The sequence below is a fragment of the Fukomys damarensis genome, unplaced genomic scaffold (genome assembly GCF_012274545.1).
Source record: "Fukomys damarensis isolate Sample0158 unplaced genomic scaffold, DMR_v1.0_HiC HiC_scaffold_17, whole genome shotgun sequence".
Lineage (NCBI taxonomy): Eukaryota > Metazoa > Chordata > Mammalia > Rodentia > Bathyergidae > Fukomys > Fukomys damarensis.
In genome coordinates, this window is record NW_022900929.1 from 71,596,272 (window position 1) to 71,609,851 (window position 13,580).

Consider the following 13,580-nt stretch of genomic DNA (forward strand, 5'->3'; position numbering starts at 1 on the left):
TTGAACTTCTTAAAAATATGTATTTCCAAACTAACTGAATGTATTATCTGTCATCATGAGAGAACCTTAACTACTTAGTCGCTTGTCTGTAATTTTGATTTCAGGGAACAGGGAGATTAGTCCAATTTTAAATATATAAAGTTTGTTACAGCTCCGACTACAACTATGTAATTAGATTTAATATTCTGACATCTGAGGAGAGAGTAAGCCTAAGAGAAGGTGAAAAAAATCAAATGATACGAAAGCCGAAAAATAGTTTTGCCTCTTAGAGTTCTCAATAGCATAAGTGCTCAGGATTATTGTCAGAGTTGAAGTATGTATAATATAGTGAAAACACTAAAATTTTGAACTCTAAGGATACAAAATATATAATACTTCATCATTGATTTAGCATATGCTTATTGTTTTCTTAAATCTGTAGAAAACTAGGGATGTGGGAAGACTTGAGCAAAGTTACTAGAAGTCAATTGCTTTCCAATCCCAGAATCTCTTTCTTTTTCTTTGATGCTAAAATACTCATTTCTGAAGTATTCTTTCAAAAAATTATACTTTTTCATAAAATTTTATATCTACAGGATAAAAGGGAGATTGAAGCCTCACTGACCCTTGGATTGACCATGCGAGGAATACAGATTTTTCAGGTTGGTAAATGAGAAATAAGTTCCATCTAGTATTGACCATGTCTTACATTTAGAGTGTGCCTGTGTGGTCCTACCATAGGTTCAGTGGTCTGTTAGCAGTTGTTATTTCCTGTTTGTCTAGCACAGATGTGAATGGCATAGATTGGATGAAGTGACTCATCCTGATCTTTGACAGTAGTAAGTTCACTGTAACAGAAAACAAGCCAAAGATTAGCCCAGATTCATCACCACCATATCACTAACACATCGTTAAAATACCCTAACATTTCTTTGTGTGCCACTGACTTTCAGTATTTTCTTTTATCCCATGGAACAGCTAATAAGTGTGGAGAGAAAAATGGCATTTTAATCTGGAGCATGGCTAGGTGTTTTAATTTCCTGTGATAAAACTTGTCCCTGGAGAACATAGTAACTGTCACTGTTTTGCAGATGGGGCGCCATTATCCTACAGGGAGGAAGAATATCTTTTCACAAGATATAGGATGCTATAAGGATGTCTTATCTTTGATGGAGACAGACTATCCAATTATGAAAGTCAGGCCCTTACTGCCTTTTTGGAATGCCTGAATCTTTTGGACTTTTTATTGGAATTTATGGATAGGCCAGAAGGGAAAAGATTCCCTTCAAACAGCCAGTTAATGCAGTTACACAGGAACCAAATGCTACAGAATTTTATCAGTAATCTTTTAATTACTGCCTGTACTTCTCCAAAGAGAGTTTGAAAACTCTTTCATATTTTAATTACTGAACTTTAGTTTTCTAGGAGAGAAGTTAGAGCCATCTTAGAGTATGTTATTTGTCCTAAAACTCCAGATGTATTGTAATTCTTTTCACAGAATCATTATGAAGAGAAACAATTACTATATGATTTCCCCTGGACAAATGTTGGAAAGTTGGTATTTGTGGTAAGTTCAAAATAACTAATTTTCTTTAAAAATCTCATAAGTTTGGGTTTTTTGCTAAATATTTTTTCTTGGTTTTAAAACATTTTGTCTCAGGCACATAAATTCTTTTTCAAATTTTGAAGCAGAAGAAAATTTTCTTTCTTGTATTCTTATAATCCTTGTCATTCTTATCAGTAGTTAGTTTAAAATCACAGACCCCAAAGCCAAACAATTGACTGATTTTACCTTGTGTGCCTGCTCCTTCTAAGTTATTCCAGCTGCAGAATAGATGTGGGAAAACTACAGGATGAGTTCATCAAGCAGAATTACCATTAAGAAAGGAAATCATAGCAGAGGAATTGGAAAACAAAGCTGTAATCACAGAGTGACTTACTCTCAGTGTAGAGGTTGGCTGGTTCTTTTGGAAGCTCTTTCTTTTGAGAAAATAAAGAGTGGTGAAGAAAACGTTTCTATTAATACCTCACTATTTAAAACTCATCATTATAAAGAAAAGTCTACAGTACTTATCAGGAAAAGTACTTTTATTTTTAGACTATTAAGAATGATATACTTTTTGTGAGAGCAGATTCTTGATTTTTCCCAGTTTCTCTGCTTTTCCAGCTCTATCCATTTTTTGGTAGGGTTTAAAAATTAAAGTTCATACATGTGCATCTGGTGGCCATTAAAACCCATAATTTTGCTTTTTCAGAAATTATGGGGAAAGAAATACGTGAAGAAAGGAGGAAGATAAGGATTTGTAGATGTGTACTTCTCTCCTGTAGGCAGACAGCCTGTTGAAATAAAGGGCTGCTTTGCACACACAAATCAGCAGTGGTTCCGGGCTTTGCACAGAATCCAGAGGCCTTCTTTGGTCTTCCTGTTACCTTAACTATTCGGGCCCTTTTCAGTCTGATTTCACTTTAGTCATAGTGAGTGAGGCTTGCCCTGCCTCCTCCCCACTGGCTCTCTCATGTTCAGGCTCTTTCAAGGATCTGAGCTGCTTTTGAAATTGAGCAGATCATACCCCGAATGCCCTTTCTATAGCCCAAACTCTGTGGTAATATGCATATATGCAATTGAGATCTTGGACCCAGTGATTCCTGGATCTTGTTAAGTATCAACATATCTCAGAAGCGTGTTCAACTAATTAAAGAAAAAGGAAAACAGTGAAATCACAGTGGACACTGCTGGAAATCCAGAAAATCATTAGCAACTGCTTCACAAATATATATGCCAAATAATTGAAGAACTCAGAAGGAATGGAGAGATTCTTAGATAATATGAATTGCCAAAACTGAATCAAGAAGACTTAATCTCAACAGTCTAGTAACAGGCAATGAAATTAAAGCAGTAATAAAAAAAACTACCAACTAAGAAGAGCTTAGGACCTGATGGATTTATAGCTGAATTGTACCAAAACTTCAGCAAAGATCTAACACCACTACTCCTCAGACTTTTTAATGAAATTAAGAGAGAAAGAGTACCTCCAAAATCATTCTTGGAAACTAACATCTTGATCTCCAAACCAGACAAGGATCCAGCTGAAAAAAAGAATTATAGGCAACTTTCTCTAATAAACATAGTTGCATAAATCTTTAACAAGCTATTGGCAAACAGAAGGGGACAAATCATCAAAAAGATCATATACCATGACCAAGTAGGTCCAGGGATGCAAGGATGGTTCAACACATGCAAATCAGTAAATGTAATTTATCACATAAATAGAGGCAAAGACAGAAATCACATGATCATCTCAATAGATGCAGAAAAGGCCTTTGACAAAACCTAATATCCATTTATGACAAAAACTGAAGAAAATAGATGTAGAATATCTTTATCTTAACATGATAAAAGCCATTTAGGACCAACTTACTGCCAGTATCATTTTAAATGGGGAAAACTGAAAGGCTTCCCTCTGAAATCAGGAACAAGACAAAAATATCCATTGTCACCACTCCTGTTCAATATAGTCCTTGAAATATTAGCTAGAGCAATCAAGCAGAAGAAAGGGATGTGTAGAGAAAAGGACACTCAAAATGTCATTATTTGAGAGGACAAGACCCAAAAATCTCCACCAAAAGATTCCTAGAATTGATAACCAAATTAAGCAGTATAGTAGGATACAAAATAAACACACAAAAATCAATAGTATTCCTATACACTAATAATTAACTCACTTAAAAAGCAATTAGGGGGCTGGGGATTTAGATAAGTGGCATCATGCCTGCCTCACAAGTGCACAGTCCTGAGTTCGATTCCTGGTACAAAAATAAAGCAAGTAGAAAAAAAAATACCATTCATCATGGCATCAAATTAAATACTTAGGCATTAATGTAATTAAGGAAATGAAAGACCTCTACAGTGAAAGTTACATCAGACTGAAAAGGAAAAGCAAGGGGACATCAGAAAGTAGGACATCAGTACCCCCTGTTCCTGGATAAGCAGAACCAACATAATTGAAATGACTATGGAGCCGGGCGTGGTGGTGCACGCCTGTAATCCCAGCACTCGGGAGGCTGAGGCTGGAGGATCGCTGTGAGTTCGAGACCAGCCTGGGCTACATAGTGAGTTCCAGGTCAGTCTCAACTACATAGTGAGACCCTGTCTCAAAAAAAAAAAAAAGAAAGGGCTATACCTCTAAAACTGATGCACAGATTTAATGCAATCCTAATTAAAATAGCAACATCATTTCTCACAGCTAAAGAAAGCAATCCTAAAATTTATATGAGATCAGAAGAGATTCAGAATAGCAAAAGCAATCCTGGGTAGCAAAAGCAAAGCAGGGTAGCATCACAGTTTCAGACTTGAAGTTATACTGTAAAGCTACCATGATTAAAACAGCCTGGTACTAGCACAAAAACAGGCATGTGGATCAATGGAACACAAAGGAATCAGAAGCAACTCCAGGCACATATGGCTATTTGGTCTTACAAAGGAGCCAAAAACTCACACTGGAGGAAACGGCCTTTTTTAATAAATGGTACTGGGAAAGTTGGATATCCTCATGCAGAAAAGATTGAGTCTAGACCCATATATCTCACCATATACTAAAGTAAAAATCAAAGTGGATCAAAGATTTAAATGTAAAACAAACAATCTTCTGGAAAAAAAAATAGGTACAACTCGACAGAAGCATAGTGAAGGACTTTTATGAACAGAATCCCAGTGGGATGAGAAATAGTGTTGAGAACTAACAAATGGGACAGTATCAAATGTAAAAGCTTCTGCACAGCCAAGGAAACAACCCACAGAGTGAAGAGACAACCTATAGAATGGGAAAGTAATTTTGCCAGCTGTTGCACAGAAGACTAAGATCAAAAATAGATAAAGAACTCAAATGTAGACACTCCCCCCAAAAATAAAGAACCCATTCAAAAAAATGGGCAACAGAGATAAATAGACACTTCTCAGAAGTACAAATGGCCCATAAATACATGAAAAATGCTCATCATCACTGGCCATCAGAAAAATGCAATTAGAGCAACACTGAGATGCCATCTTACCCCAGAAAAAATGGCTATCAGAAAGATCTAATGACAAATTCTGGTGAGAATATGGGGGAAAAGGAATTCTACTACATTCTTGCAGGGAATGTAAACTAGTACAACCACTATAGAAATCATTCCTCAGAAAAACTAACAGTAGTGATTCCATTTGACTCAGCTATCCATATCGTAGGTATCTGCCTGAAAGAGTTAAACTCATCATATTCAGGGATACATGCATACCTATGTTGATAGCAGCATAATTTATAATAGCTAGATCTTAGAAACAACATGTATGTTCATCAGCAGATGAATGGATAAGGAAAATGTGGTATTTATACACAGTGGAGTGGTATGCTGCCAAAAAGAAAGTTAAACCTGAAACATAGGTACATGGGTTCAATTTGAGAACATAGTATTAAGTAAAACAGGCTTAAATACTGCATAGTTTCTCTTATATGAAAGAAACTATGTACACAGAGCATGCAAGAAAGAGCAAAGTAAAAAAAGGAAAAGGTTTAATTGCTTCCTCATATACTCCATTGTTTTTAAACTATTCAATATATATGCTAATTTGTTTCATTTATACTGATGGCTTATCTTAATTCACTAAAAAGGAAGTTTGTGTTATGTTTCTTTTTTGTAAGAATCTTTTTAGTTTATGTCTTGTACTGAATACTTTGATGATAACTATACACAGTGTGATAACTATAGTTACTTGGTTATGAAAATGTGTTTTATTTTTTCATAAAATAAAAAGAGGAAAAAAAAGAAAACAGATTTCTGGGCCTTATCCTCCTCCCCTAAGATTTTTGATTCAGGGGTCTAGGCTGTCTCGAGACTGGGAGTCTATTTTGACAAGTTTCCTGGGTGATTCTTCTTGCAGGCAACCCAGACATGCATGCCCAGCTATGTGACCTTGAGAAAATGACTTAATCTCACTTTGCCCTGGTTTCATTCTAAAGTGGTAATGATGGACCCTTCCCCATAGGCTTAGGAGGATTCTGTGAGTTAATATGTGCTTAGTGCTCACTAAATGTCAGTTATTCCTGTTCCAGTATTAGGATTCACTAGTAGTTCCTTTAAAATAAAAAGCCCAGCCAGGGATTTAGCTCAGTGGCACCATGCCTTCCTTGCAAGTGCAAGGTCCTGAGTTCAATCCCCAGCATGGGAATAAAAAGTCCAAAGATTTTATTGGGGAAAAAAAATTCTCCTTGCCTGGGCTGTATGGTCCCATATTGCTTGTCTTGACTGAGGCATGTGGTGGAACGTGCCTCCAACCTTTCCCTCCAGCCAAGAAGCAGTCTGTCTGAAGGGCTTTGCCCAGTTCATTATTAGGAAAGTTAAAGGAATTCTTAAGACCCAATATAATAGGCACTTTGACCCTCTACCTAGAATTTTATGTGAATGATCCCAGACTTAAAGAATGATATTTCTTGTATATCACTGATGACTGGTGTTTTTCTTTCACATCTCCAGTTGCCAGCTCCTGCTTCTGTTGAGCTAAAGAAGTTTTCTAGTTTTTCTTATCCCAAAATAGGGACCATGTATTGGTCGCTATTATAATGTATTTCCTTCCCGGCATTCCATAATCTATTATTTCATGAGTTTCTTTACCCTCTTCCCCACTGGGATATAGCTCCATGAGGATAGATAGGGACCTTGTGTTGTTCTTTGTTATGTTTTCAGTGTCCGTCACAGTGTTCAGTACATATATGTGTTTGATAAATATTTGAATGCATTCATCTCTTGTGGAATTCGCCTTCTTGTATGCTGAGTTGGGGTGCTGGGGTTAAATCTGAGGATGCTTTCATTTTGGGCTCTTTTCTCCATTATGCAAGTAGACTGACCAGGCAGAGAAGCTGAAGATGTCCCTTAGCTGTTTCCTGGAGGCCACTGGCTAGATAATTCCCTGAATTAGTGGTAATCCTCTGTTCTGTGACATTTTGGAGAGGGAAAAACAATACTTTATCCCTTAGGGAATCTTATATGGAGCTTTATACATCTGCTTCTCAGTCTGTAGTTTTCCTTACTAAGTGGAAAATGAAGGGGACCTTAGCAAATCAGGATTTTGTTTTCCCTTTAATTTGATTCATGCTTTTCGCCACAGGGTAAGAAGTTTGAGATCTTGCCGGATGGCTTGCCCTCTGCCAGGAAGCTCATATACTACACGGGGTGCCCCATGCGCTCCAGACACCTCCTGCAACTTTTGAGCAACAGCCACCGCCTCTACATGAATCTGCAGCCCATCCTGCGCCACATCCGGAAGCTGGAGGAAAACGAAGGTATCCCAGGGTCTGTGGGTGGGAGGGATGATGCCTTTGCCACCCTTGTCTCTTACTTTGAAGCTGCCATGAATCCAGACTTTGAGCTTTTTAAGAACAGGATTTTGAGACAGGCATGTCCATACTCGAAGCATACATTCTGTTTACTTCTCAGCACTGTCCTGGAAGAGAAACAGCTTGAGCACCACCTACCAAAGCCCCTCTTCAAAAGCTCCAAGCTACCCCAGTGATTTAACTATAATGTCTGTAAAGTTTTCCCACACTTCACTTGAAAATTCTTGTACCAGGAATGGGGTAAAGAGTGTCAGCATCTCAGGTGGCACCTGCATCTCAGAGCTCTGTAGGTACACTAACTTTCTTTGGTGCTTTTATCTTATGTGATTGTTCCTTAGATCAAAATGACAGTAAAGGTGGCCAGAGAAGTGTCTCCTCCCCTCTCATTGAGGGCTGGGAGGCCCCCACCTTGGACCAGGATGAATGTCAAAGGACAGGAAAGTTTTCTCTGAGGATTTTGTCAGCCAATCCAATTCCGTGGGGCTTTGCTGAGATGCAGTTGAAATAGAGCAGTCTTTATGGGGCCCTGGAGTACCTGAAAAGAGGAGCAAGTCCAAGTGGGGAAGGAGACAATGCTGGGGCCCCTAACATCTCACTTTAAATCTGCAATATTAATCCAAGTATTAGCTCTTTAGCTCAAGTTTTGGCACTTTGTGGTTCCTCCATTTAACACACTCAGCTTTATAATCCCCCAAATGCTGTTGTGTATTTGTTTATTTTTTAATGTTTTCCGTTTGTTTTACAAAGTCATGCTGTAGTAATTAGACTTTGTGATGATTTGAGTAGATTGAGGTATTGGCCAGGACCTCAGGATTCACGTTCATATCTTAGGTATCATCTGGAAAAATGTTTTGACCCTGAGACCTCGCTTTTCCTGAAGAAATAAGTCAAGTACCCATCATCTCTTAGAATAACTGTGAAGATGTATGGTTGATGTCTCTCAAATAGTCTCTCCATCTAGATAAGACCTTGGATGGAGATTCCCTGGTAATTCAGCATCCGAACATGAATCACTCCCCACTGCCTGTCACCGAATCGCATCTGTCTTCGGAGAGAATTGGTGCAGTTGTCAGGTGTATTGGCTTCTGCTCGGGCCAGACTGCTAGTTCTTCCCCAGAGTGACTCATCAGTATGACACATATATCTCCCATGTGCTGACATGAATATCAAGAGGAGCTGGGGGAGTCTGTGAGAATGGGTGACGATTAGGTGCAGAGCCTGTCGTTTGCCAAATCACCTCTTTCCTAAGTGGCTGCGATGGCACCTTGAGAAATTCATCAGCTCACTGCCTGCAACATTTCCATAAACTCTTGTTTAGATGACCTTAAAGGGAGCTCTTTAGAGCCTGAAAGAATTAGTGACCTTCCTCCATGGTTCTAAGGTCGAATGACAAAGGATTTGGAATTCTAGGAGAACAAGGCTCTTCCCACTGCCATGCATAGTACCAAGTATTTGAGGAAGGTGTGTGATCAGGTGTCCTTGTCCTTTCCATGCTGCCTTAACAAACCACCACAAACTGGATAATTACAAAGAAGAGAATTTTAGTTCTCAAGTTATGGTGGCCGAGCAGACATAAGGGCTGGCATCTGGGAGGGCCTTCTTGGTGCTTCTAGCATGGTGGGAGGCAGAAGGGCAAGTGGAGGGGAGACTACGCCCCCTTTTATGACAAACTCCTGTTTTAATGGTACTGATCCATTCCTGAGGGCCAGGCCTCCTCACCTAATCTCACCCCTTAATGGTCCCTCATCTTGATACCATTACAACACAAGTGAAATTTCATCTTGAGTTTGAGAGGAGACAACATTCAAACCTGATAGTAAAAGAATGAGGGAATAGTAAAGATGTAAATTGGATCTTTTATTTGGATGAGTGAGATTTGGGGAAGTGTCTGGGTTCTTTGTTTGTTTGTTTATTTGTTTTCCTTCCAAAGCAAATATACTTAGATTTTCCTACTTAGACATATTTTCAGGTAAGGAAGCAGCCTTTAAGCCTAGTTTCTCTGAGCCAGCATTGGCTCTGTTGTAACTGAGCGGAGCTTCTTAAGTAGAGCACCAGGGCTTTGCTGACATATTGACAGCAGGGGTGATTTACAGTGAGGATCTATCTTCCTGGCAGGACACAGGCTGGTAATCTGAAGGGTTTTTTTGTTGTTTTTTTGTTTTTGTTTGTTTTGTTTTTTTGGTTTTTTTTTTGGTACTGGGGATCAAACTTGGGACCTTGCGAGGCAGGCGGAGACACCACTGAGATAAATCCCCAGCCCCGGAAACAGGCTGGTGAGCACAGCTTCTCCTGAACACACTGAGTATAGAGTACCTATAACTGGTCGGAGCTGATCAGGGAGTTGGGAGTAAAATGGCTTTTTACAAAGACATAGGAAAGCATTGAAATATTAAGCCCATCATAATTCCTCATTGTCTTCAGACTGTAGAGCTCCAGCACTTTACAGAAATATATTACTTCTTTCTCCTCTCTTCCATGGTTCCAAGAGATATGTGGTTGTCATTTTGAGATTACAGTGAATAGAAACAATGAGAATTTTGGGAGCCCTTCTGGCTCTCCATCTTCATCTGTGTCCCTGCTGACCTCAGAAGACGGTCTGCTCCCTGGAAGACGGACTGTAGATGGACACACTTCCATGGCAGCGATGTGGGGCTTTGCTGGCTGGCTGAGTGTCTGCACGCTTGGGTTTTTGGTTTGGTTTGGTTTGGTTTTTTGCATATTGCATTTTGCATCCTGGAAAGCACATCTGTCTTTCTTCTGTTGCACATTCCCTCTGGAGAGCCTCTGGTGTTGACACTTTAGGGCTGGCTTCAGACATAAGAACTGTGCAAGAATATTTTCACTTAACCATGAGACAAGACAGTCCATGAGCAGGCTCCTGAGACCTCCACTCAGGTACTACTTAGCAGTTTCTAAAATAAAAGCAACTTCACATTCCTCAACTGCACTGTCTGGTTTTGACATTGGTCTAATGTGTTATTTCTCATCAGTATTAAGGAGGCAAGAAAGCTAAACTGTTTCTCTTAATTTTCTGAGCTGAAATACAAAAATAATGTTCTTGTATCATCGGTTCTACACCTGCAGCACAACTATAACTTTGTACCTTAATGTCTTGTGTAGGGTTTGTTTGGTATACGAGGCTTCCCAGTGTCTGGCTGCATTGAAGAGTAGCACTGACGTGTTAGATTAAAGGACAGCTTTCCCAACCAAAGACCCCATGAGTATAAATCATCAAACTGGTTGTGATTACTGCACTTTCTAAACAGATGATAAAAGCTCATTAATTCAGCCTAAATGGAGAAAAAATACTTATATTAATGAAAAAATAAATTTTAGATGTTTGAAAATTTTTCAGAATAGTTTGATTGTAAAATTATTCTCAGTAGGTGGTGCTACCAATGGACAGAATTTAACAGAGGTACTAGTAAAATGGATGGCAGTCAGGATAACTATGTTTATTAAGTAGCAGTGCTTCTGAAATTATCTGCAGAGGACCAGATTTTTTAATAAAATACTGTGGCCTGATACTTCTGCAAAATGTAAACTCACATTCATGGAAAATACGAAATACAAACTCACACACAAAATACAAACTCACACAGCTCTGGAAGTTTTTAAATGGTCTGTGACTGCGCTTTGAGCCGCCCTCTTCTATAGTGCTTGAAGCTTCACAGCCGAGTGGTTTGAATCCTCCCCTCAGATGCACTGTACTGGTTTTCATGCATTTTGTTGTCGTCATCTCTGAGTCACCCACTGTCTGGACCCAAGGTGCAGAGTGAAACTGTCCTTGGTGCTGGCCTGATGACTCACTTGAGCCAGCCCAAGGTCCCTCTGTCTCGGTGCAGTGTGATGATGCGCTGTGCTCTCACCACACAGAGAAGAAGCAGTACCGGGAATCGTACATCAGTGACAACCTGGACCTCGACATGGACCAGCTAGAGAAGCGGTCCCGAGCCAGTGGGAGCAGCGCAGGCAGCGTGAAGCACAAGCGCCTGTCCCGGCACTCTACCGCCAGCCACAGCAGCTCCCACACCTCAGGCATTGAGGCGGACACCAAGCCCCGGGACCCGGGGCCAGAGGATAGCTACTCCGGCAGCGCCATCCATCGCAAGCTGAAGACCTGCAGCTCAATGACCAGCCACGGCAGCTCCCACACCTCGGGGGTGGAGAGCGGTGGCAAAGACCGGCTGGAGGAGGACTCGCAGGACGATGGTAGCAGGACTGTTCCCTCGCTAGCTCCCTTCTTTCTCCGTGGTTTCATCAAGTCCTGGCTCTGTAGAGTTGGTATCTAGGGAGCAGCTGAGTACTGGTCATAGAGAAGAGGGGCCTTGCTGTCTCCCCACGGCTTGGGGGACTGGCTGGCACTTGGCTGTGAGCAGGGCGTCGCTGTGGGGAGCCTCAGCAGCCATCCCTTGGCCATTCGTGTGAATGAGTGGGGAGGTTACTCCTTCAGCCTTCCTCCCTGCACTTCCCACTCCAGGTTAAATAAGGCAGCAGCCGTGACAAGAGTGGAGTGCAGCAGTAGTGACAAAAAGCTTAAGCTTAAGTTTAAACTTCTGCCTCTTCCTCTAAAAGAGATTCATATCCACAGTGTTCAGTGAATTAGTAAGGTGTTTCTTAGGTACTTCCCACACAACTAGGACTATAGCCGGCACTGGCTCCCAGGAACTGGCCCTCTCTCATGGAGATAGGACAAGTTCCATGGCCTGGATCAGCCATGCTGAGCACCATGCGTCCCTCTTATGCTTTTCTCTATCCCTGATAAATCTCCAGCATTCAGATTTGACAAAAACTGCAGAACATGCTTGGTTCCCATAGAATTCATGTGGCTACCAAAGCAAGCTGTCAGGCGCCATAGAGTAGCAACCTGGGAAACGGGAGCCTTGGGACCTCCTCATCCTGCCAGTGTCAGTAGTCCTTGATTTGGCCATAGGTAAATGGCCCATCAGCTTCTGTTTGTCCTTGGTCATTGCCAAGGAGTTATACAGCTTTTCTTCTCTCAAGAAAAAAAAATTGATAATCAGATCATAGTATTAGATGCTATGTGGGTAACATCAGTACTATGAAAAGAGAACAAGTAGCCCCTGGCTAAGATCTGTCCCTAGAGTCACCTGTTAGTCTCATTAGCAGATTTATTTTCCAATATGAATAATTATATATCCATCCTCCAGGTGTGTCTGTGGGTTATGGTTGTCATTTCCCTTCATGTCCTTAACTCTTTTTTTCTTCTTGATCAGAGATTGAGATGTTAGTGGATGACCCCAGGGACCTGGAGCCGATGAATGAAGACTCTCTGGAAGTCAGCCCAGATATGTGCATCTATATCACAGAGGACATGCTCCTGTCCAGGAAGTTGAATGGGCACTCTGGTGAGCACTGTTGGGACACGTTCCCTGAGTAGTGGCTTATCCTGGACCAAGAAGCAGGGGGCTCAGAAAATAGAAGGGGTAGGTGTGGCTCTAGATCAGAGGCAGCCTGGGAGGAGGGCCACTCCAGGTCACCACCCTGAGCTGCAGGCTGAGTGCCCTCCACAGAAGAAAGGGCCACCATGAAGGGGAGGTGGCGTCTTCTACGTGCTTTGGACAAAAGGTAGTTGTGAACGGTAGGGTTTTACTCTTGCTCTTTTAAAATCAGAAAACTGGAGAATCATGATGCCTCTGAAAGGGGCCTTAGGTCTGCCTTTACCCTTTACAGATGCGAAAACATGTGATTAGAGAGAGAAGGGCTACCTGCCTAGGAGCAAAGCCGGACCTTGGTTGCTTTTGTTTTCCCTGGGATATTATCCTAATATTTATAGGAGTCAGGAGGAAAAAGTGTCAAGCACAGTTGACCTAAAAAGACACACTTTAATTCTGTATTTTTATGAATTCTTGTATAAAACATGCATTCACTGTCACCCTATTGTAGGGTGTAGTCGTGTTTCTACCATGTGAAAGACAGTGTCTTAGCGAGGCAGTGTGGGTTTTGTTTATAACCTCAGTCACTTCTGTCTGCGTCTGTCACATCTCATGAGTTAGTCTGGTCTAGAGAAGGACTATTGAAGTAGCTTGGGTGTCGATTATCCTGCCACTTTCAGCTTGATTGGGTGAAAGGCCTGTGACCACCGGAGTGGCCTGGCCTGGCCCTGTCAGACCCATGGCCCTGATGCTCATTGAGCCTCTGCTGAATGCGGGTCCTGCCTGAGAATCAGAGGTGACAAGACTGACGCATTCAGTCCTCCTTGTGCGTGAA

The 13,580-nt window shown here is 41.1% G+C and overlaps 1 protein-coding gene across 5 annotated transcripts in view; it reads left to right on the forward strand.

Annotated features, from left to right (window-relative positions):
• Frmd6 (FERM domain containing 6) overlaps positions 1 to 13,580 on the forward strand; it is a 188,264-nt gene that overhangs the window by 167,361 nt on the left and 7,323 nt on the right. For 4 of the 5 annotated variants that reach the window (XM_010632564.3, XM_010632567.3, XM_010632566.3 and 1 more), the window contains 5 exons: positions 576 to 641; positions 1,478 to 1,546; positions 7,121 to 7,295; positions 11,226 to 11,561; positions 12,587 to 12,718. In XM_010632564.3, coding sequence (XP_010630866.1) covers positions 576 to 641; positions 1,478 to 1,546; positions 7,121 to 7,295; positions 11,226 to 11,561; positions 12,587 to 12,718 — 778 coding nt within the window. The remainder of the gene's footprint in view (positions 1 to 575; positions 642 to 1,477; positions 1,547 to 7,120; positions 7,296 to 11,225; positions 11,562 to 12,586; positions 12,719 to 13,580) is intronic. The other variant, XM_010632568.3, reaches the window with a different exon arrangement.